This window comes from Typopeltis vanoorti, chromosome 13 (assembly GCF_054136105.1).
Source record: "Typopeltis vanoorti isolate ZY-2024b chromosome 13, IOZ_Tvanoo_1.0, whole genome shotgun sequence".
In the NCBI taxonomy this organism is placed as follows: Eukaryota; Metazoa; Arthropoda; class Arachnida; order Uropygi; family Thelyphonidae; genus Typopeltis; species Typopeltis vanoorti.
The window spans coordinates 122,628,490-122,654,801 of record NC_143561.1 but is presented as its reverse complement, the minus strand read 5'-3'; the positions used below and the strand labels follow the sequence as shown (position 1 = coordinate 122,654,801).

At 35.9% G+C, this 26,312-nt stretch overlaps 1 protein-coding gene across 1 annotated transcript in view; it reads right to left on the bottom strand.

The window, feature by feature from the left end:
- Positions 1 to 26,312, bottom strand: part of LOC150100509 (uncharacterized) — a 1,094,033-nt gene that overhangs the window by 812,129 nt on the left and 255,592 nt on the right. The window contains exons 7-9 of the mRNA XM_090402670.1: positions 17,967 to 18,044; positions 10,178 to 10,240; positions 1,918 to 1,995 (exon numbers count right to left, since the gene is read on the bottom strand). Coding sequence (XP_090258796.1) covers positions 1,918 to 1,995; positions 10,178 to 10,240; positions 17,967 to 18,044 — 219 coding nt within the window. The remainder of the gene's footprint in view (positions 1 to 1,917; positions 1,996 to 10,177; positions 10,241 to 17,966; positions 18,045 to 26,312) is intronic.

The following is a 26,312-nucleotide window of genomic DNA, read 5'->3' as shown; positions in this document are numbered from 1 at the left end:
GCAATAACAAGACAAAGACAATAAAATAGGCAGAATCGTTGAAAACGTCAACTAAGTTGTGAGTGGAGAACCTATAGAACAACTAAAACATTTCAGCTACTTACGCCTGATTTTAAGTGAAGATGGTAAATTAAATATGGAAACATGACTAGAGAATCAACAAAGCTGGTATGGTAGGAAGTCAATTGAATAAATTCATATGGAATAAGACAGAAATTAGTTTTTGAACACTAAATTTGCTGTATACAAGACAGTGTTCTAACCAGTTTTAACTTATGTGGATCTGAGAGCTGGGTCAGAAGTAAAACACTTGACCAAAGACTAGAGACCACAGATATGAGAGTCCTGAGAAAGATTATTGGCGTGAACAGATGGCATCAATGGCAATATCATATTAAAAATGAGGATATTAGGAAAGAACTTGACATTGTCAACATCCAGGAATGCGTTAGCAGAGCTAATCTCAGGTGGTCACTTAAACAGAATGGGCAAGTAAGATTGGCAAAACAAGTGTTCTCTGCCAATTTGGCAGGAAAATGACCCAGAGGAAGACCAAGATATAGGTGGATTGATACAGTAAAAAGTGCTTCAGAATACAGAAATATAAGATCTGATAATGTTGGAGTCTTGACAGGTAACAGACTGATTTGGAGGAAAATTGTAGATAGGAAGTTAGTAATGATGTAAATTTTTCATGCAGTGCTATCATATCCTGTACACTCTTAAGGGTACATGGCAGGAATTTGATGATGATGATGATAGATAATGATAAGATTCTATTTCTGTCCTTCTAAGTATTCAGCTATATAGAATCATATTAGCAGGATTTCCTATTAGCTATTATAATTTTTAGGTTTCTTGTTTCCGAAGAGAATTTATGGCAATCTTTATGCATGAAAAAAAGTATCAATAATTTTTAAGAAAATCCCTAAGTCTGTATCCATTTCTACTTACATTTATGGAAACAAATGGTGAAACTACATGCATCTAGTAAGACCACCCAGTCTTTCAGGATTACCTCTCCAGTAGGCATCCAGCCTCTCACCTCCATGTGATGAACCCTGGAAAATGAGCGACCAAGTGGCGGATTGGGTACTAACTCCAGTGCGAAGCTTGCTCAGGTACAAACAAGAAAAGAGAGACTTAGGACAAGTTTAGAGGCTCTAAGGTGGCAGCATCACAACCAAACTAAGCTGCAGATGGTGCCTGTGACCAGTCAAGTGAATCTTTTTTTCATTTTTTTTTCTTGAAAATGACTTGGACAAGTTAAAGGATATGTGCAGGACAATGAAAGGAAAAAGAATAAAAATAAACAAGAACATCTGGAATATTGCCACTTGGAATGTTAGGAGTATCCATCACAAATACCAAGATCTAGACAAAACTCTAATTACTATATGTAAAATAATATATTAAAAGATATAGCATGGAATAATATTGCCACATCTGGGAAGGTATCCCTTCTGTAATGATTATTATTATGTGACACCTCCTAAGAGTCTAATGACTCATTGCAGGAGGGCACACAATCTCACTGTATACAATTTACTGTCTTCCCTACCTAATCCTTCAAATAAACACAATGACATTACTACTATCAGCACCTGATGTCATCTACTGTCTGCCGCCGCCACCACCACCACCACCACAATTTTTTCTTGCTAACTGAAATATTAAGAGAAACTAGTAACTTCTTTACTGGATGGCATTCAACCAATAAAAATATATTAATGTATCAATATCTATTGAATAATACATTGTTAGAAAAAATTCTAAATGATATGAACAAAAAATAATATAAACTTTACATACAATTATCTAATAAATACTTTATTTATATACAGAAAATATATTATTTATACTTTATACATTTAATACATTATTTATCATAAACAATATAAATTACTACATAATAACCTTTTGACCTCTTTCGCCTTGAACACCTTCTCCCGGCAATCCTTTATAACCTGGATTTCCACGCATTCCAGGTAAACCCTAAATTAAAGATTTTCAAGAAACATCATATTAAAAATAAATAAATAAATAAGAAAATTATTATATAAATTAAGTTAGCAAGAAGGTTAGCCAGTCAATGAATCATGTGAGGTTGTGTGATATGGTAGAAAATGGAGAATCTGCAAAAATCTAAAATGTATGTGCAATCCTACTAGAATAAAACTACCATACACAATTTTCTATTGGTTACTATTATTAATTTTGTACAGAACCTCCATGGAGTCCAATGACTCTCTGTGGAAGCCCACACTATCCACACAATATCTAGTGTAAATTTCCTTCAATGCATTAACTGACAAAGTACTCACAACAGAGCAACCCATTCACCACTCTCTCTCCATGCAAAAAAGAATCGAATACTCACACTCTTGCTCAATTTCCAAAAATGATCCCTAGTTCTTCCCCTGCTAGTCAAGTGCAAAAAATTTCCTCTGTATCAATTCTATAAAAATCTTTTAGCACCTTAAATGTTTCTATCGTATACCCTCTTTTTCACTTATCAAATCCTGAATCTATCATCGAAGGGACCATTCCACTCACCATCTTGGTTGCTCCCCTCTGGATCCTCTCCACCAAGAAACTCAGATAACCAGACCTGCACAGAGAGTAGGCTAAACATGGCCATATAAACATCTCCAAATAAATATAATTAATACAAGGGAACATTTACATTAGAATTTTAAGTGCGTAAAATTTTAAACCAAGTAGAACAGCACTGTCATTGTGAATTCAAAATTAAACAAAACATAAGTATGTTTCTGATAACAGTGATTGTTACAATGAAAGGTAACTATATATAACTGTGTAAGTTTGCAATGATGTGTGCGTCAACTATATATATATCTGTAAGTTGCAACAGACTGTTTCAAATTCCATTATCAAACTCCTATAGTTAGGAGACAAGTGTTTCCATCTAAGTGATAGAGCTGTTTCATTTACTTCAATACAATACGTTTTACATATCATTCACTCAAAAGACTTTTTGAGTGGATGATATGTAAAACGCACCAGTAACTATCCATTTATCCATTCATAATTCAGATTTGAATGTATAAGCACATGAAAAAGACAAAGCAATGAAGATCGATTGGCAGCCTATTCAGTACAGGATAGAGTGCAAAGGAGATTTAATGCTCTCTTGCACTTTTCTCTTACTTGATGAATGTGCAAGGAATGTAAGCTTTGTTGTCAAAGATGAGTCCCAAGAACTTGGCTTCTGTTGCTACTGGAATAACTTTCATTCCATTCTTAATTCAGGATCTGGGTGAAGAGAGCGTTTCTGATACATGTGAACACAGATACTTTTTTCTGTTGAAAACGTGAGCACATTACTAAGAGCCCATAGAGAAACATGATCAATTGCTTGCTGAAGTTGTCTTTCAATTACCCTTGTTATGAGAGCAACAGTAAATTGTGATGCCATCAACACATAGAGCATTATCTAGTAGTAAGAAGCTGTTCATGATTAAGTTAACTTCAATAACAAAAAGTGTCACACATAAGGCAAGGCCTTGGGGAACACCCCATTCATGATGATATGGCGGAGATAGTGTACTTCCCACTCTGAATTGAAAAGTTCACCCAGACAGAAAGTTTTTAATATATATATATACAGGTTGTTCGGGATAAATTTGACATATTTATAATTAATTATATTTTTCCGTAAGTTACATGTATTAACACACACTTCTCTTCATTTAAAAGTTTGGACCCTTCTTCATTCATATACAAGGTGTCAGAAAGGATGGATAGCTGGAACCCACCTGAATCATGGAAGAGAATAACTTGTATCATGATGATTCGTGCCCGCCATCAAAATAAGGATATTACGACTGCTGCCCAATGCTCCCTGAATACAGTAAAAACAATCAGGCATGAACTAGAGACTTGCAATGGTGACTACGAGGATGTAGCAAGAAGAAAGATCCCTAGCAGACGATCTGATTGCGTTCGTACAGCAGAATTCCTCGCAAATCTGCAGGAACAGGTGTTGAAGAACCCTGGCATTGGAATTCGGGCTTTGTTCGTGGAGTTGCTAACTGTAGTCAAGCCCTGGATAACAAGGGTAGCCAATGGTAGGCCGTATGTATGGCAGCAGGATTCGGCCCCTTGCCACACCTCTGGGAAAAGTCAAAAATGGTTGTCTGAAAATTTCTACGACTTCACCAGTCCAAATGTTTGGCCTCCAAACTCCCCAGACCTTAACCCCATGGATTATTTTGTATGGGGCGCAGTTGAAAAAGACACCAATCGCACTTCCAGTAATACAAAAGCCCAGTTAATGGATAAAATTAAAACAGTTTTTGCGGCCCTTCCCAGGGAGACTGTAGCATCAGCTTGTTCGAGGTTCCGAAGCAGAATTGAAGCTGTGATCGATGCTAATGGTGGTTATTTTGAGTAAATCTTGTTGATAGTATTGTAATTAACTCTGCCTGTAATGTTTTTTTGTCAATTCATTAAATTTAATAGATACAAAGAAGATTTTCTTTTTCCTTACGAAACTGTCAAATTTATCCCGAACACCCTGTATATATATATATATATATATATACAGGGTGTTCGGGATAAATTTGACATATTTATAATTAATTATATTTTTCCGTAAGTTACATGTATTAACACACACTTCTCTTCATTTAAAAGTTTGGACCCTTCTTCATTCATATACAAGATGTCAGAAAGGATGGATAGCTGGAATCCACCTGAATCATGGAAGAGAATAACTTGTATCATGATGATTCGTGCCCGCCATCAAAATAAGGATATTACGACTGCTGCCCAATGCTCCCTGAATACAGTAAAAACAATCAGGCATGAACTAGAGACTTGCAATGGTGACTACGAGGATGTAGCAAGAAGAAAGATCCCTAGCAGACGATCTGATTGCGTTCGTACAGCAGAATTCCTCGCAAATCTGCAGGAACAAGTGTTGAAGAACCCTGGCATTGGAATTCGGGCTTTGTTCGTGGAGTTGCTAACTGTAGTCAAGCCCTGGATAACAAGGGTAGCCAATGGTAGGCCGTATGTATGGCAGCAGGATTCGGCCCCTTGCCACACCTCTGGGAAAAGTCAAAAATGGTTGTCTGAAAATTTCTACGACTTCACCAGTCCAAATGTTTGGCCTCCAAACTCCCCAGACCTTAACCCCATGGATTATTTTGTATGGGGCGCAGTTGAAAAAGACACCAATCGCACTTCCAGTAATACAAAAGCCCAGTTAATGGATAAAATTAAAACAGTTTTTGCGGCCCTTCCCAGGGAGACTGTAGCATCAGCTTGTTCGAGGTTCCGAAGCAGAATTGAAGCTGTGATCGATGCTAATGGTGGTTATTTTGAGTAAATCTTGTTGATAGTATTGTAATTAACTCTGCCTGTAATGTTTTTTTGTCAATTCATTAAATTTAATAGATACAAAGAAGATTTTCTTTTTCCTTACGAAACTGTCAAATTTATCCCGAACACCCTGTATATATATATATATACAGGAAGGCGTCCTCTGAGAGACCTAGGTTATAGAGGTCTTTTAATATGCCATCTCTCTCTCTCCAGGCTGTGTCATAAGCTTTTTCCATGTCAAAGAAAACTGAAACCAGATATTCTTGGTTCAGAAATGCATCTCTTATACAAGTTTCTAAACAAACTAAATGGTTTAAAGTTCAATGATGTTTACAGAAGCCACATTGTGTATTGAAGAGAAGATGGTTGCTTTCTAAATACCAGACTGTTTGTCTCTGGTATTAACCATTTCTCTATCTTACAAAGACAGCTCATCAGAGCAATAGGTCGATTACTGTTGGCTTGTGTTGGATCCTTTCCTGGTTTTGAGATAGAAATGGCAACTGACTTATACCAAGAATCAAGAAATGCTTCTTCTGCAAGTATTCTATTGTATATGAAGAGGAGTAGATCCATAGAAGATGATGGTAGATTTTTTTATCATTTCATAATGGATGTCATCAGGCTCTATTGCACTATGGTGAGACAGTAAGAGCCCTTTTTAGCTCCTTAACAAATGGCTCAAGCCCATTGGTAGAAAAATTTAGCCTTTGTTTCTTGTGTTGTTCTTTCGGTATTAAAAATTCAGGAGGATATGAAGCTGATGATAAGATTCTGGCAAAAGTTTCTTCCAAAATGTCTGCAATAGCTTTGGGATCAGCAATAGCACTTCCATTATGGTCTAAGGTAGACAAATGGTGTGTTATTTATTTATCTTTCATTTTCTGGATTTTATTCCATGCAATTTTTGCACTGGTAATTTAATTAATTGATGAGGTAAATTGGATCCAAGATTGTTTTTGACTTTGATGTCTCACATAATGGTCCAAGCACACTTAAAAGCTATTAAGTTTGATGTGGTTGAGTATCTACAAAATATACCCCATGCTCTGTGTTGATCTTTTTTTGACTGTCTCCGATTCTGGGTTGCACCAAGGTTTTAGATGGTGTGGAAATCGAGATGTTCTTGAAACAGAGGCTGTTGCTATCTAGGCAATGCTGTCTGTTATATATTTTACCACTTCATTTATAGGTGTTTGACTGGCAGTATCAGCATTAAATTTTGCAAGATGGGATAAAGTGTTCCAGTCAGCTTGGTCCATTTTCCATATGGGTATCCATATAGAGGAACATGGTTCCTGTGAAGAATTATATAGTGTAAATGGACAAATATGCATTTTAATATTTAGGAATAAGCTAAAATGAGTTTAATACTGTGTAGAAATGATCTAATATGACCTTTAATACTGTCCAGGAATGAGCTAAAAGATGCTGAATAAATTAGATATTCCTGCTACTTTTAAGAGATTCTTAATAGAAAAAAGTAGCAGATAATAATAACCTGGTAGATGTTTAGATGTTGATTATCATTCATTATTATTATTATTATTATTATTACGGGTATCTCCATGGAGTCAGTAGACTCATCGCGGGAGACCCAAGCTAGCAAAACAATATCTGTCATATCTCTTCTTGAATTCATTTACAGATGAAGAGCTCACAACAAAGTCAGGCAATGAATTCCACTCATTCACCACCCTCCAGGCAAAAAACCTTGTTCTGACACCTTTGTTAACCACACTCTTCTTTAATTTCCAGAGATGACCTCTTGTTCTTCCATCACTATCACACAGCTGAAACATTTCCCCTGCATCAATCCTATAAAAACCTTTTAGTAATTTGAATGTTTCTATCATATCCCCTCTTCTTCGCCTATCAACCAATCTCTGCAATCCACAAGCTCTCAATCTATCAATGTAGGGAGCATTTTTTATATCACTCACCAACTTGGTCACTCTTCTCTGAACCCTCTCCACAGCCTCCTCATCTTCAAGAATCCAGGTGACCAGACCTGAGCACAGTAATCCAAATGTGGAAGTATCAATGCTTTATAAAGGGGAATAATAACCTCTTTATCTCTGGATGTCAGTGTGTTCCTCAACAACCAAGTAATCCTATGTGCAATCTTGGACACCTTAGCAATGTGTCCTCTGAACTTCATCTCCTTATCTACCAATACCCCTAAGTCCCTAGCCTCATCAATCTCTTGGAGTACCTTTCTATCGATGTAGTACACAGCTGGTAATCTTTTAATCCCAAAATGCAAGACTTTACACTTTTCCACATTGAACTGACATCCATTTTCTTTTGCCCATTTTACCAGCTTATTTAAATCCTCCTGCAAACTTTCAACATCAGCTTGATTTTTTATTGCACTACACAACTTTGCATCATCAGCAAACAACTGAATATCTCCCTTTAAGCCGTTTCCTATATCATTTATATACAAATTAAACAACATTGGCCCAAGCACATAAATTCATATTTATGTTTAGAGGAAAAAAACACACATTAGTAGTAATAACTGTTGAGAGTTTATTTTTTTACTTGGTTAGACTATAATAAGTTTAGTTTAATCCTTTATCCAAGTGTGAGCAAATAAAGTCGGTGCCTGAAAGTATCTTTAGGACTGGGGTAAGGTAGTACAACACCAGGCAACTCATTGCAAAGGTGGAGAAAGCTCCCATCACTCCTATCTCAGTATCACCCATAATGCAAAGCACATCTCCTTGCAGATATGTGTAATGCTATGCATTAAGGCAAGGGCCACTACCCCAGTCCTGAAGATACTTTCAGGTGCAAACTTTGTTTGCTCACACTTGGATAAAGGATTAAACTAAACTTATTATAGTCTAACCAAGTGAAAAATAAACTTTCAACATCTTTCTCTGAATCTGGAGTAATTTCATAATAAGGTCGTACACCCTTTGGCAACTCCTATAGGTTGGGATGACCTCTCATTGCTTCTGCCTTGGTGTCTCTACTACTGGGCCTGGTTCCCACTGACGAGACCTCAATAAAGGTCGAAACCAGTTTGGTAGTGGCCTTTGCCTTAATGCATAGCATTACACATATCTGCAAGGAGATGTGCTTTGCATTATGGGAGATACTGAGATAGGAGTGATGAGATCTTTCTCCAACTTTGCAACGAGTTTCCCGGTGTTGTACTACCTTACCTCAGTCCTGAAGATACTTTCAGGCGCAAACTTTGTTTGCTCACACTTGGATAAAGGATTAAACTAAACTTATTATAGTAGTAATAACTCCTAATAATAATTAGGAGTAATAATTATATACATGAATATGTACATAATTAATGTATGAAGGCACACCAGCACGGACTGAGGCAAACACACGCTGAACATAAAAGTTGGGAATCCTACAGTCCTAACTGACACAAAGAAATACATGAAGCATGTGCATGCAGGCACAAAGAAATACACTAAGCATCCTTCTATGTTAAAAACTCTATACACATCTTGCTTCCTAGAGCTGATTCAAAAAGATACTGACATTATTGTTAATTTTCAATAATTCCAGGATTTCTTTAAAAGAAGCCATGGAACTCATGACTATCTTTCCCCTGATGTATCAAGCCTTCTTCGCTTTTACCAGGCACTCTGGCTATTTGAAAACTTCAAGGAAAAAGCCCTTGAAGCAGGTTGAAAACACAGCTATGCATCCCCCAACACACATCACTTGCCAATCTTTTCACGGAACATTTTGAAAATGCAGTCCCACCAACATGTTCTCTATTTGGATATGTTGGACACATTTTTAGCATTTCAGCCAACACCTGAAAATCCATTTTACCACTGAAAAAGAAAACATTAACTGGATGCTCTTCCTTGACACTCTAGTCATCCAGCTACTCAATGGACCCTTATCCTTTTGTGTTTACAGGAAACCTCTCTATACTAGTACATATAATCTTCTATCACATTATTCTTTCTTTTCTATCACATTATTGTTATCTTTCTTCCCTACAATATGGTGTTATCAAAACCTTAGCAAATAGACCAAGAACCAACTGCTCTGACCATGAGCCAATGACTTATACCTGAATAAAAGTCTATTCTCTCTCCTTTATCATTTCAATAACTCTCCTCCCCCACCTTTGTTTGCTTCACATCAGTCAGCCTTTCCAATCTCTTCTTTTCACACTTCGGAACTCATTTCTCATACTTTCCTCTTCTTTTCTCAGTATCTCTATCTCTTTCTCCAAGCTAGCCAAGTGGTCAGCATATTCACTCTCCAGTGAACAGGTAGCATGCTTAAATCCCACCAGGACCATGGATCTTTGTGATTGTCTTTAGGTGGGAAATGAATTTTATTGCCTGGTGTGAAAAAACCACTGTCCTGCTTATTGAAGATTTCATCTCTAGAGCAGGGTTTCCAGGCTATGTAAAATAAATAAATAAAAATACAAAAAAAAATTATATAAATTAATAAAAAAATAGAATAAAATAACCCTTGGCCCAGTCATGATGCTAGTGTATTACAGGCTTACAACCTTTCACAACTGAGAACCACAAAAAAGAAAAAGCAACCTACTCTCTCTAGATTCACTCACCTAATTGTTACTATCCAAAATAATCATTTCTAATTGCTGGAATGCAAACAAGCCACAAAATCTTGTAGCATGTGGTGTAAAATATAAATGAATGGTGCTGGGCTGAGTGATAGCATATTGGCAAACAGACTAATCAGTTAAATATATTAATAATGTTTTATCCTTTTAGAAGAGCTACTTTTTCTATTACATTTCTCAGCAATTATAAAAATAATAATAGTAAATAAAAAGTATTATACAAATGGCCTTTACCGGAAAACCTGGTTCTCCTCTGACACCTTTTTCACCTTGAAAGCCACTCAAACCAAATGATCCCTAAAGGAGAAAAATAATAATTCATTTTATTTGTCAAAGTACAAAAGATTCAACTTAACTCAAACTCAATGTGGAAAAATATTATTATCATTATTATTATTATTATAGGGAGGTCAACACTAGTGAACATGAAGTCTATCGTGCCACTCTTTAAAATCATCCACAGTCTACACACACACACACGTTCACCACCCTCTCGGGCAATACATGCCCTGCCATGCTCCTACCCCTCTCCATGCAAAAAACTTCCTTCTTACCCTTTTACTCACACTTCCTTTTGCAACTTCCAGGAATGGCCTCTTGTCCTTGTTCCTTTCCTTCGTTCTACCATATGAAAAATCTTCTCAGTGTTAATATGATAATAACCCTTCAACAGATTACGTCTTGATTATATGCAAGTGATTATTATGGGGGACTTCGACTATGGAAATATAAACAGGAAAGAAGAAAGATCACATGGCAGGAAGGAGACAGAATTTATACACCTGCTAAGAGATAATTACTTAAGGCAGCATGTGATGGAGGTGACCACCAGTGTGAGAGTATTGGACCTGGTCATAGGATCAGAAGATTAGAAGGACGATAACAGGGGAAGATTAGACACTCGATTCACAAGCATATCTTCTGATAGTATAACAAAAATCTAAGACACTTAACCATCATAAGCTCTCCGTTACATATTGCCTAAGATTGTTGTCTCTTACAAACTTGAGAAATTCATTCTCCTTATCCATAACTAAGGTGACAATATTGCCTTCAAATTGGTGAAAGTGACTATGTGGTCTTGACCTGGGAGATTGTAAAAACTGAGGAAATGCCAGTTCTCTTGCATATTCACATAGTACACTGGCTGATATGACATCCAGTCCCCCAAAATAATGTTTAAGGTTGTCACAAAGATATTTGAGAACAAAAAAAACTGAACAGTGTCTAACCATAATTAGGCAATACACTTCAGGATACACTCAGACTTTGCTGCTGTTAACTTGGTCTTGATCAATGCCCAACAGCATTTTTCTCCTTTCCACTCAACTCCTCTTTCCATGCTATAGCTACCAGTTGTCTCCTAAGTTTTTCATAATCACCAGCCTTGCAGTTCAAGCGTAACCCTTCACAGAAGTTCTCATATTACTGGCTACAACCTAGGTGATCATGGTCATTTTCACCAAACAGGGGAAGATTAGACACTCGATTCACAAGCACATCTTCTGATAGTATAACCAAATCTAAGAGACTTACCCATCATAAGCTCTCCATTACATATTGCCTAAGATTGTTGTCTCTTACGAACTTGAGAAATTCATTCTCCTTATTCCCTGACACTCTCTTCATTCTAATCAATACTGCTTTAATTGAAATCACCCATAATGATCATCCTTTGTTTGCTCACTAAGCAAAGCTACCTATACATTTGTTCCCACCCTGTAGCAACATCCGACCAAATATCTCATTCAATCAACCTCCACTTCACACCATACCACTTCAAAACAATTGCCACATTTTCCACCTTTTATCTCAACTTTGCATAGACATAATTACCTTTAATCATCAGCAGCAAACCTCTTCCCTTCCTATCATCAGAAAAAAACATCATATCCTTCCATTTCTATTACATCAAGATATCATTCTCATTCAACCATGTTTCACTTATTCCACTATTTTGAGGCAAATAAACTCAATCAATGCAACAATTTCATCTCCCTTATTTCTGATGGTTCTGGTATTTGTGAATAAGCATAACAATTAATTCCTTTGTCTATAATTAGTACTTCCTATGCTGCTCATCATCTCTAACTTCTCCACACTCACTCCTGTCTGCTCATCCTTACCTTTTGACCCATATATTCACCCCAGACTTACTACTATTCATGTATTCCAGGCCATTCCATTCCACTGCTATACTAAACATCCTCATACATGTATTCATTACTGCTTTCTGAATCCATTCTCTTTACACTGGGTCTCCTAACCTCTCCATGGTCCACCCCATTTTCTTGTCCAACTGGCATTCCTATTCTAAAGTTTTTATCTCCATTAATGCTCACTTTGGTCTCACCTGGTCTACTCTCCCTGTCATTCACATCCGCTCTGACTTCTGTTGATACCTTGCTCACATCACTCATTGCACTTTTTTCCTACAACAGCCTTTCCAGATGACTCATGTGCCAAAACCATTCAAACGAAGTCCACAATTCTGATAGTTCCAATCATCCCACAACTTATTTCCCATATTCAAAAACTGCAAGTCTTTGTCATCACGCATTTCTGCTAACATACTATTCATTATATTCACTCTCTGACTTAACACATCATCATCCCTAGGCAACACATGAAGTACACTTCTTACCACACTGTTGTCTTTTACATTTCTCAATAATATCTTGATATACATCCTCACATTCTCCTTATTCCCAACCAAATCATTTCTTACAAAAACAACCACAAACTTCCTTGCCCACTTACTTCTCATATAAAGCATTAAACTACCCTATTCATCCTCCATCATTGGAGGATGAACAGGGCGAGTGAAGCTGTATATGTCAAAACAGATCTTATGCACCCTCTTTACCACAATTTTCATAATAGAATCCACCATATGTCCAATTTCATTTTGTACATGTCTCATCTCATCATTCATATCAACTGCAAACAACTGAATATCCCCCCCCCCAGTATAATCCATTGACAGCATCACTGATATAAAGATTAAACAATACAGGTCCCAGTAGTGATCCCTGTGGAACCACTTATGACCTTTTACTTTCTTGATACCACTCCAACATACACAACCTCTCTAATATCTATCAGATAGCCAATTGAATTCACTAACCTGGCATCTAAAGCCATGTGCTGTAATTTAAATAACAGCTTATTATGTGGCAACCTGTCAAATGACCTTGTAAAAAAGGCAGCAAAAAGACAGTAAAAAGGAGTCTTTCCCTCATCAACTGCTCTTGTTATACTTTATTATAAAAGGTAATCAAATTACTAAAACATGAGTGCCCCCTTAACAATTCCATGCTGGCTCTCACAGAGAACATTATCCTCATCTGTGCAGTGCTATATATCATCCTTCACTAATTTCTCCAAAATCTTAACAACTACTGATAAAATACAAACTGGTGTATAGTTTGTATTTTTGCACATCCATTCTACCACCACCTTTACTCAATGGCACTATTTTACCCTCCTCACAATCTTTGGGCACATTTTTAAAATATCTCACTGAAAGGCCAAGTCAACAGAACTGTCAGTGCCTTAGCACATTCCCTCAAAACACACAGCAAAATCCCATCCAGCCCCCAATGTGTTAAGGTCATCGGGATTATTAGCATTTGAAACTCAATCTCCTCATGCACTAAACCTTGAACCCTTCCCAACCCGCTGGTAAAAAAAAACTTACATTTTCAGAATGAAATATCTGAATAAAGTTATCATTAAACAACTCCACTATATCTTCTGCATCCATCAGTCACTCTACTCCCATCTTTGTTTAACAAAGTCATTCTGCACACAATCATTCCTCCTCCTACTCACTACATAGCAAAATAATTATTTTGGATTTTCTTTGGATCTCTGAGTTAATCTCTTCTCATATTGAACTTTTGCCTTCCTTACCATGCTGGTCAATTTCCTGGCTTGAGTCATTCTTCATATATCTGCTCTCCACTCATCTCCTTGTACTTTTTCCTTAACTTCTTTTTCATCTTTTGCAATTCCTGTGTGATATTGTTAGTCAACCACTTTACACCAAATTTTGTTCTCTTTTTCACTCAAGGTATAAAAGTTGCCATTGCTGCTATTACTATTATTATATTCTTTACTAGTTCCCATGCACTAGTGAATCTCACCTTTCCAATTCTTCCATACACAGAACTGCACTAAGATGATTTCTAAGATAATTTTCTTAGTAATTATAATTATAGTCACCTACCTTATAATTCCACATAATTTCCTTTCTCCTATATACTACCGCATGTCTATTCATCCATCAAGTCAAGACTACTTTAATATCAGTACGTAAGTTGACATAATTAGAAAAAAAATTTTTTTTTAATTTTTAATTAAAAAGTTTTTACATAGAAGTAGATTTCTTATAGAGTGCTTATATAAAGAGAGAGTTGTGAGACCTCTCTACACCAACCTAACTGATGGACTTTGGTTATTCCCTTCATGGGAAATATTATTACATAATTTTTATGTAAATTCCTGATTATTTAATAATCAAATAAATAACTGGGAATTTTAATGACCATCTGTTGTTATCAATGTTACAGTAGTGCATTTTGAAAATAATTCTTTAATGGTTATTTTATACTGCTTTCTGTTATACCCATGTGCCGAGGATACCTATGATATCTACAAAAATTTTACAGCTAATAAATTTATTTCATGTAAGTTGAAGTTTCTGTATTTAATTTTTTCAAAAAAATGTCAAGATTACATGGTCACATTCTCCAACTGGGGTCAGGGATAACATCTCAGTTACAATCAGATTCTCTGATGCTATGACCAAATAAAAAACTTTTGAATCTCATGTTTCGTCTACTACAAGGTGCCTAAGACATTTGTTCCTCAAGAATTCCAGAAATTCAATTCCCTTACTACTACATCTAGTTTCCTTTTCCACATGCATATATGATAACTTGTTTCGCACTTGCCAAAAACTCAACACTGCTTAAACATCTCCTGCTCTTCACCCTCTGTTTTCCATGGCTTTTAGCATCATCCCATTATATATCCTCTCTTGCACACCTTAACCTCATACCACATGCTGCCTCCAAATCCTCCACTCTGAAAGGACACAATTCATCCTCTTTCATAAGTAATACTTTTGCCAACCTGTCTGTCCTTCCTATCCTGCCAAAATATGCTATACCCTACCACTTCTTTTCCTGTCAATATATCATCTTCCATCAACAATGTTTCACTGTTCTCAATCTTTGGAGAGGCCAAAATTTATTCCACTTTGTTTATGATATGCCTGACATTTGCATAAAGAAGCATATAAAGAAGTATAGTTAGTGTCTCTATTCCTATTATTATTTCCTCCAGACTCCATTTGACTCTGCATAACACCATATGTTCCTCTATCTCCAAGAGGACATCTTTTCTTCTATTCACCCTGACAACTCTAGTTCCCCTGTGCTCTCACTTGCCATGAGAGCAACATTCTCCTCAGATGCTTGTTTTCCCTCACTCAAATGCAGTCCACCTTTTGCACACAGCTCTCTTCTATTCTCAAATGTGCTCAAGGCATTCACATAATCCAAGACTCTCTCTTTCAACACATTTCTCCTAATATGCCATTCATTATTGATGCTCTTCTCCTCAACTCCACATTATCATACCTGGATAACGCACTCACTATCTTCCCTCTCACACACTTCTGCTGGACATGCTCAACCTCAGATCTTTCACCATCCAATTCACAATACCTCTCAGGTTATCTGTACCGACTACCAATACCACAATGATCTTATTCACATATTCACACTTTCACCTGTTTAACTGCCACATGTTGCCTATTATTCCTCTAGGCAAGTACTGCTCTGGAATTCTATAACTACTCTAACACCTCTAACTGCTCTATCCTTCTTTACTCACCTAAAACCTTCACTCTCACACTCCTCTGATTCTGATACTCTCTTCTTGCACTCATCTGCCTTCCTGTCATCCTTAACTCCTGCACTATCTCGTCTTCCTCTCATTCCCTGGTTCTCCTATTCTCTCTCCTTCTATCATTCCTGTGACTCTCTCTCACTCCTACTCTTGTTCACTTTGCATCAGCTAAACATCCTAGTCTTCTAATCTCTTCTTTCATGCTTATGAACTCATTCTTTATAACATTCCAATTCTTGTTTCAGTACATCTCTCTCTCTCTTCCCCCGACCCCCAAGAAACCTATTCTTGCTCACCATTAGATAATTATATAATGGTGAGCAAGAATCCATCCTATCATTGTGATTCTCCAAGTCCATTACCCTTCTTAATGTTATCTTCCCTTTCTACATGATTCTTGTCTTCCTCAACCTCAATCATGCTACTCCTCTCTCTTGTCAGCATTCAGTTTCTGACACACTGCGAGCAATGTCCGTTATTCTAATATCCACATTTTATGCAGACATGCACCTCTGGTCTCTACCTGCCACATCCTGCAAGCACTGCATGCCACAAAATCTTGTAGTATGCTGTGTAAAATGTAATCTTTAAATGGTGGCAGGCTGGCGATAATATATTGGCAAACTGAAGTACTGATACTCAGCAGCACAAAGAACACTGATGAGATATACTAAAATAATATACTAAATAACAAAAACCCAAAAATCCTATTCTCCATCAATATGATCTAACATGATACAATGACTCCTATAAATCTAGAACAAATAGTCTTAAATAAGTCATATTGAAACTTATCTTTTTTTTTTTACACTGTCACATCATTAACATTTCTTACTATGTCTTTGTCCTCTGGCAGATCAAATGATGACTCTTTAATTTTCTTATACTAACTAAACGTTTAGTATTCCCTAACCCAGATAAAAATCTGATTTTGATTATGAGGAAAATTCTTTCTTTTGTAATAATGATGATGAATGTTATAAGGAAATAATTAAAATATACAAGAACATACAATTGATGCATCCACTGAGAGGATCGAAGATGTTTAAATTTGTTTTAGCCAAAGCTAAACAGGACTGCATAAATAAAACTGAAAAACTGGCACAGTCAACTAGAGGATTTTTTAAGCATTAATTAAAAAATAAATAATGTTTTAACGATGCAATCAGAGTTGAATCATTAATGACTTCAATGTTCTCATGATATAAATTTAACACATATTTCATATTATTATTGAATGCTTTATGTCACTAATAAACACCAGTTTCTTTCTTTCTTTTTTTTTTTTTTATGTCAGCTGCCTGACTCAAATGTCAGTATGAATAAATGATATTTTGAAATCTGCCCATATCACTCTACTGGAAACAGCCTTGCCATTCAGGAAACCTAGCTTCATTTTGTTGTTAATTTTTATAATTATTCACTGATACTCACTGCTTGAATAAATCATACTAGTTAATTAAAAGGATTTTATCTAATCCAATCTTCTTTGTGTCAATAATAGAAATTATGACAATATAACATAATTTGAAAGCAGTGGAACTAGCGGATAACTAAGGACAATTATGATCAGTACTGCTGAATTATTTTAGTGCTAAATTTTCAAGATTTGTCCTAGTTTTCATACAAAAACAGTACTATTTACCTTGTTTATTCTAACCATCATTATCAGAATGTACACATGATTTTGGTTTCAGTCAATACACAATACAATTTTAGCATCTAAATCCCAGATTGCCAATTAAACCTCACCTTCTGTTTATCCAAACTGATGTGCACTTCCAGAATGTCTTATGTGAGCTAATTTCAGTCCTAAAATGACCTTAGTTTTCCTGTTTAATCATTAGTTAATACTGCATTAGAAAAGAATCTATCTCAAATATCATCTGTGTAATGAATCATGCAGATCATAAACAATCATTCAAAATTAACATTAGCAATATAAATGAAATAATGCATTTCCATAAGAAAGACAAAAAGTGGAACACTCATAAAAGTAAAGTACTGTTGAGAAATAAAATTTGCAGTTCTTATGTGATATAACTAAAACAAATTAGGAGAGTTTTCTACTAACGTTTTTTTTTTTTTTAAATATAACACTTACTGGTGGTCCATGTCTTCCCATTTCTCCAAAACCACCTCTAACACCAATTGAATTGATTCCACCTTCACCTGGATCTCCCTAGAAGATTTAAACAAAACAGACTACCCTTAATATGCAAGACATTAAATAATCATCATTTAACATATTAGTAATTCAAGACCTACATATAACTAACAATGACACTTTAAGACAAACCCAAATAAGGTGTATCTGCAGAAATACATTTCTCATTTTTCTCTGCTTTCCATTTACTGCTGTTAACCTACCATGAATACTGTGCAGCCCAGAGAAAACAAACATGATTCCAGTGAAGAAATTCATGGCAAATGCTCCCTATCACTCCCTTTTTATATATATATATATATATATATATATATATATATATATACATCCAATTCTCCATTTACATGGTAGATTGGTTCCAGATGTCAAAACCCGATACAAACAATAAGTTATTTTCAAAGAAAACCTATGAAAATCATTGAATAAAACTCTATTTAATTTTAATGTAATGTTTTTTATTTTAAATATTAATTTAAAGTATATACATATGTATCTTTCTTAAAGAAAATAGTATGTCACTAATAAAACAGAAATTCAAAAAGGTCCAAATACACCCACACATATGGTTATTAGTTAAATTTTATTTGCCATTGCTTTCTGACAGTAGCAGCATTCTTTTGTGTGAGACTGGAATTAAATCACTTCCATCACTTGAATCACTTTGGCCGTCCTGTATATACTGCAATCACAAAACATTTTCTTCAGTAAAAGGAACTAAATTAGCACTAATTTCCAATAATTCTGAAGGTTGATTTTTTTTTTTTACCATGAACTCTGTAATTAATTGTTGAGATCCTGTTTGGACTAGATTTTTGTAAAATTCTTTATTATCGCACCATGCATGATTTCAGTTCATGTTTAAACAGTTCAGCTTGTTCAGTATTTTGATCATGTGTAAGAAAACGACTTTGCAATTTACTAGTAATTTGAAACCCTTCTTTAATTAATCCTGCAGTGTGTGGAATCTCTTCATCATCATAATCACTTTTTTCTTTTTTGATAAGATTCTCAAGGACAGCGTCTATTATTTTGCCATCACTAACAGTCATGTCAACCATCATCAATTCTTCAATATCTGCAGATGAAAAATCTTCCAAATCCTTCTCAGCCAACTGCATGTGCTAATCTGATGATACTGGGATATTCAGTTGTGTGCAAAGGTATAGGGTTTTCTTTTTTCACACATTCTGGCCAAGTAGCTTTCCAGCATGCATTCTAAGTTGATGGTTTCAATTCTGATAATGCCAACTTAGCAAGTTTTATGCAATCCAAAATAGAAAATTTCTTCCATGCATTGATAACTGTGAGTAAATTATCCTTATCTAGTTTATCCAAAATGTATTGGAATGTTCTTATGTAGTAAGTTTTGAAGGTGGCGATCACACCCTGGTCTGGTGGTTGTATTAAGGATGTTGTATTAGGTGGCAGAAAACAAAATTCCACATTCGGGTGTTCTAAAAAAGGATGACCAGGTGCATTGTCTATAATCAATAAAATTTTCAAGTCCAGTTTTTTTCCCAAATAGTGTTTAACTTCTGGAACAAAACACTTATGAAACCATTCATTAAAAATTTATTTTCTAACCCAACCTTTTTGTTTGCCTTCCAGTGCACTGGTAACGCGTTAAAATCCACACCTTTCATTGCCGTCTTAGGGATCAATTAACAAGTAATGGTTTTAATCAGTGGTGGCTCGTTGCTTGAAATCATGGGGGTGCTGCAACTTTTGAAATATATATACACACTGTAAGTACAGTGTATAAGTATTTGGATAAGATATCAAAATTATGGTAAAAATTTAAAAAAAACTAAACATGAAAAAATATTGTTTATTATCGATAAAATTATACAGTTTGGTATAATTCAAAATTACTTTAAAATAAAATATATTCTTCTTGTTTTGTTTCATGAAAAAATATTGTTTATTATCGATAAAATTTATACAGTTTAGTATAATTCAAAATTACTTAAAAATTCTGAGGTCATAATTGTCAATAACCACAATAATGTTCTAAAATAAAAACAATAACAAGTGTTATATCTTTAATTGTAATGTCCAAATATTTAAAGAGACGGAGTAAACATGATAAGCACTATGAACACCCTACTATTGGTGAAAACTGCATATAAACAACAGTGGAATTGCGCAACGGACAGTGCCGCATCTCACTATGAGGTACATATGCTTGCGTGTGTAGCAATATGACACTGTGGTAAACACAGTGCTGTTAGAGTCCTTTACCCTCCTAAGTGCTACAAGATGGATTTTTATTATTTTTTATACAAAATAAGAGAATTGTATAGGATTGTTGATGATAAAATTAAATATTATAAGCAAATATAAATAAATTAATAAATATATTTATATATAGAGAAAAATTGGGGTGCTACAGTTCTGCAGTGCCTATGCACAAGCCACCCCCTGGTTTTAACATACGATCTCCTGAAGCATTGCTGCAAAATAATAATCATATGATTATTATCATATGATTATTATCTTATCCTTAGCTGCTTTAAAGCCACCAACACCTTTTTGTGATTTCACTATATAAGTTCTACTTGACATTTTTTTCCTAAAAAAGGCCAGTCTCATCTGCATTCCAAACTTGATCAGGAGTGTAGCCACCATTTTCAATAATTTTGGACAGTTTTCAAAGAAATTCCCTCGCTGTCGGTTTCACCTTTTATTTTTACATTATGTAGCACATATCTTTTGAGAAATTTTGTAAACCAACCTGTGCTTGGAGAAAAATCACAATTGTTGTTTGATATGTTGGCTCCTTTTCCTGAATTTGTCTGCACAACTGTAATGCTTTCTGTTTGATGACATTTCATCTAAAGGTATTCCTTTTTTGTGAGCAATCTTCTATCCATCACTAGAGCCTTTTCCATCTTCACTTTTATAATGTCTCTCATATACGATGATGACTTGCCACCTAATTTTGTTCCATAAAGGAACAGATGTTCTAATGGCCTCTTCATTTTTCTTAATCGTTCTCATGGTAGCTTTGTTTGATCCAAAATATTTCCCTAAGGATGTTGAACCTTCTCAGGTGCTAAACAATCTAAAATCTGATCTTAATTTCTAAAGAAATAGCTTTTCTTTTCTTCTTCTGTCTAACTGAATTATCTGAAATTGTGATTAATGGGGTAATGTTAAGAAAATATCTGAAAATAATCAATATTAAATGTGAGTAGCAATGGATAGAACTTATAAAGGGGAAGCTACCAGCACGGCAAACAAAGGTGGTGTCTCTTGGCACAGAGAGGAAAAGAAGTGCACACTGGAATGGATACAATATCAGGAAATAAGAACGCCTCAAGTGCTGATGTTTCTCCCAATCAAACCTGTAAAAATGACTTAAACCAAGCTATAAACAAACTGAAAATGAAAGATCACCAGAGAATCAAAATTACAACATGAAATGCGAGAACAATGAACAGATATGGAAAATCAGAAAATCTCAAACAAGAAATGGACAAAGGAAAAACTGATATCATAGAGCTCTGTGAAGGCAGATGGGAAGGAATAGGTGATTTTTATAGTACAAAGTAAGAGTAATTTACTCAGGTGGAGATAAAAAGGAAAAAGAATAGAATATCATTAGCAAAGAATATCATTAGCACAAAATGTCTGAATGACAGGATTATGGTGGTAAAATTGAAGGCTGAACCAGTAGACAGCAATAATGCAGGTATATATTATTATTATTCAGGCCTCCATGGAATTAAAAAACTCATCGTAGGAGGTCCTTCCTAAGAACATAAAGTCTGTCAAGACTCATCGAGGGGAGGTACCCCTTAAGAAACACAAAGTCTATCATACCACTCCTTAAACTCATTGACCATTCTCGCTCTCACCACACCATCAGGCAATGCATTCCACAGATCAACCACCCTCCACGCAAAGAGACCACTCCTCACATTCTTGCTCACAGTTTCTTTTCATAACTTCCAGGGATGGCCTCTTGTCATCACTCCTTCCCACTGTTCAACCAAGCGAAAGAACTCCCAAGTGACAACCCTGTAACCACCTCTCAACAGTTTAAAAGTCTCAATCATATCACCTCTCCTTCTTCTATCCACCAAACTCTGCAGTCCACATTCCCTCAGCCTGTCCTCATAACTATCCTTGTAAAGTCCTGAAACCATCTTTGTCATCCGTCTTTGTATCCTTTCCACAGTTAATTTATCCCCTGCAAATCCTGGGGACCAAATCTGAGAACAATAGTCCAAGTGTGGTCTGATCAGAAACTTATACAATGGAATGATAACCCTTTTATCTCTGCAGGTCAGTGTCCTTCTCAAAATTGCAGCAATCCTCTGTGTTAGTTTCACCACCTTTGCAATATGTCCCCTAAATTTCAGATTTCTATCAATCATCAATCCCCAGATCTCATCTCTCCTACTTCCTTCAGTATAACTCCTCCCATAGAGGATGCAGCATCCCATCGATGTTTCCCAAACCTCAAGACCTTACATTTTGTTGTATTAAACTGACACCCCCCATTCATTTGCCCATCTATCAAGCTTATTCAAATCTTCTTGCAGGGCTACCACATCTGCGCTATTACTAATAATCCTTCCCAGCTTCGCATCATCCGCAAACAACTGAATATCCCCTTGCAATCCATGGACAATGTCATTGATATAAAGGTTAAACAATATAGATCCCAGTACTGAGCCCTGTGGGACCTCACTTGTAACCCTCTGCCTCCTTGAAACTGCTCCACCATACACAACTCTCTGATACCTATCAGACAGCTAATCCTGAATCCAGTTGACCAATTTGACATCCAGACCCATGTGCTGCAAATTAAATATCAGCTTATCATGTGGCACCCTGTCAAATGCCTTTGCGAAGTCTAAGAAAATTGCAGTATATGCCTTTCCCTCATCTAATGTTCTTGTAACTTTATTATAAAAAGCTAGCATATTGCTAAAACAAGAGCACCCCTTCACAAATCCATGTCGACTCTCACAGATAACATTACCCTCATCTGCCCAATACTGTATATGGTCCCTCACTACCTTCTCCAAGATCTTAACAACTACTGATGACACACAGACTGGCCTATAATTAGACACTTCCAGTCTGTTACCACCCTTATGCCATGGCACTATCTTACCTTCCTTCCATTCCCTGGACACCTTTCCCGCAGTCAGACTTTCATTGAAAAGCCAGGTTAAAGGCACTGTCAGTTCCCTAGCACATTCTCTCAAAACTCGTGGTGAAATACCATCCAGTCCCAAAGCTTTACTGACATCCAGAGTACTCAGTATCTGAAAAATACTCTCCTCCTGTACCTCTAAACCTCAAACCAGCCCTATCCCTCTAGCATTAAAACTGACTCCTCCAGGATGAAATACTCCAATAAAGTGTTCATTGGACAATTCCACTATGTCCTCTGCATCAGTCACTCTATTCCCATTTTTAATCCCACAATATATCATTCTTCCACAGTCATTTCTGCTCCTACTGGCCACATTGCTAAAAAATTCCCTAGGATTTTTCTTTGAATCTTAGGGCCAATCTCCTCTCATATTCCCGTTTCGCTTTCCTTACCACACTAGTCACTCTTCTGGCCTGTGTCTTATATTCTTCATGCATCCTCTCTTCACCTGTCTCCTTATATCTCTTCCATAGCCTCTTTTTCGCATGCAATTCCTGTTTAATATTGTTTGTCATCCACTTTACTCCAAATTGTGTCCTCTTCTTCACTCGTGGTATACAACTTACCATTGCTGCTAACAAATATTCTTTCACAATTTCCCACGCACTAATGATATCCCGGCCTTCCAATTCCTCCCTCCATGAAACTTCCTGAAGTTGGCGTCTAAGACTATTATAATCACCTGCTTTAGAATTCCACATTCCATGTATGTCAACAAGTGACCATTCAGATGAGGAAACAATTACAAGAACTAATTAAGGAAGGAATAAACCAATGACTATCTGATTATAATAGGAGACTGGAATGGAGTTGTGGGAGAAGAGGATGGGAGTGTAGTAGGAAGACATGGACTAGGTAATAGAAATGAGAGAGGGGAAAGGTTAGTGGAATTCTGTAAAGAAAATAAGCTAATACTTACGAATACTTGGTTTGAAAAATCTAAGAGAAGACTATACACATGGAAAAAACCAGAAGATACTGAAAGGTATCAAATTAATTACATTATAGTAAAGCAAAGATACAATAATAGCATAAAAAATGTATGCATGTATCCTGGAACCAATGGCAAGTGAATACGAGGGTGGTCTGAAAAGTTCTCGGCCTCGACCATAGATGGCAACACTATCGGCAAGATATTTTTTTCCTACATTGGTACATCTGTCATAAGCATCCATGTGAAATTGAAAGTCATTCCATCAAGTAGCTTGTTTTTATATAGCTGTCTGAAGTAAAAGCGTTATCTGTATCCCTTGAAATGGATAAAATTGAGTATTGTGCAGATATAAAATTCTTTGTAAAAGAAGGTTTAATGCCAAAAGAAATTCATAAGTTTATGGGCATTCTTCTCCTTCATTTTTGACAATTAACAAATGGGCTGGCGATTTTAAATGTGGCCATACCAGCCTTGAAGTGATCCACATGAAGGACATCATAAACGTAACAACACCAGAAATCATTGAATAAGTGCACGATATGGTATTGGATGACCGGCGAGTCAAAGTGCACGAAATTGCTGATACTATAAGTATTTCAAAAGAACGTGTAGGATATATTTTGCATGAGGAATTGCAAATGAAAAAGCTTTGCACAAGATGGGTGCAGCACTTGCTCACAGCAGATCAAAAAAGCACTAGCATGAAAATCTCTGAACAGTGCTTGGAGCATTTTAACAAGAATAAAACTAATTTTGTGAATTAGTTTTATTTATTACTATGGATGAGACTTGGATTCACCATTACAAACCAGAATCCAAACAGCAGTGAAAACAGTGGCCAGAAGCCGGTTGTTCAGAGCCAAAGAAGACAAAGTCGGTTCCATCAGCAGGAAATGGCATCGGTGTTTTGGGATACTAAAGGCATTTTGTTTATTTATTATCTTGAAAAGGGTAAAACAATAACTGGGGAATATTCTGATCTTTTAACCAGACTAGATGAAAAAATTCATTAGAAAAGACCCGCTTTGCAGAAGAAAAAAATCATCTTTCGTCAGTACAATGTACCTGCCCACAAAGGTGTTTTGGCAATGGGAAAATTAAGGGATCTGCACTAAGAATTGTTGGAACATCCACCCTATTACCCAGAATTGGCTCCCTCTGACTTCTATCTCTTCCAAAAAAAAAAAAAAAAAAAACTCATCCTCGCTGGTTAGCGTTTTTCCTTTGAATGTACGAATTTATAATTTTGAAATTATAAATTCATTTTTTCATTGTTAGGACGAGAACCTTTCAGGCCACCCTTGTATAACGGATCATCTGTCGGCTTAATTTTGAGGCATTGTAATTACAAGAATTGATTTTTTTTGTTGTCACCACAATTGTCTACATTTTATAGCATAAAGTAATCTATTGATATTTAAAACATTGAGAGTTTCCCCAAAATTCAAGGTCTAAGTACATATGTATCATTTTACGAAATGATAATTATAATGGAAATACCCTTTCTAACAGAACTGAATTCAAACACAAATTTTAAAAATAAGTGATTTTTGAACCGTGTTAAATCAAAATATCCCATGTAAAAATGTAATTGCTTTTGTTTACTAAACCATCTATCATTCCTGTTTGATTTTATTTGTCCTCCACTACATACCAAAGTGGTTTTTGTTTTTTTGGGGGGGATATGAAATTTGCTAATGCTGTGGGGAAAAAAAAAATTCTAAACTAGATTCCATTCACTGCTGATATCTCTCCCTTCAAATGTACCATGAATGAAACTGCCTCAAAATGATTTCTAAGATTAATGATAACCAGCCTTATAATTCCACAAACTCCTTTCTTTCTGATATTTCTACACAACTATTCATCCTCCAATTCAAAATAACTTCATTACCAACCAAAGGCAAGGATGACATCTCAAGTTACAATCAGATCCTCTGATGCTAGAAGCAAATCCAAAACTTGTGATTATCATGTTCCCTCTACAACATATTGCCTAAGTCATTTGTCCCTCAAACATTCCAAAAATTTAGTTTCTTCCCTCTCATGCTGTTTCCCCCTACCCAGTTTACATTACTATAAACTAAATCTCCCATAATGATCACTCACTTTGCACTTTATTATTATTATTATTCAGGCCTCCATGGAGTCAAAAGACTCATCATGGGAGGTCCTT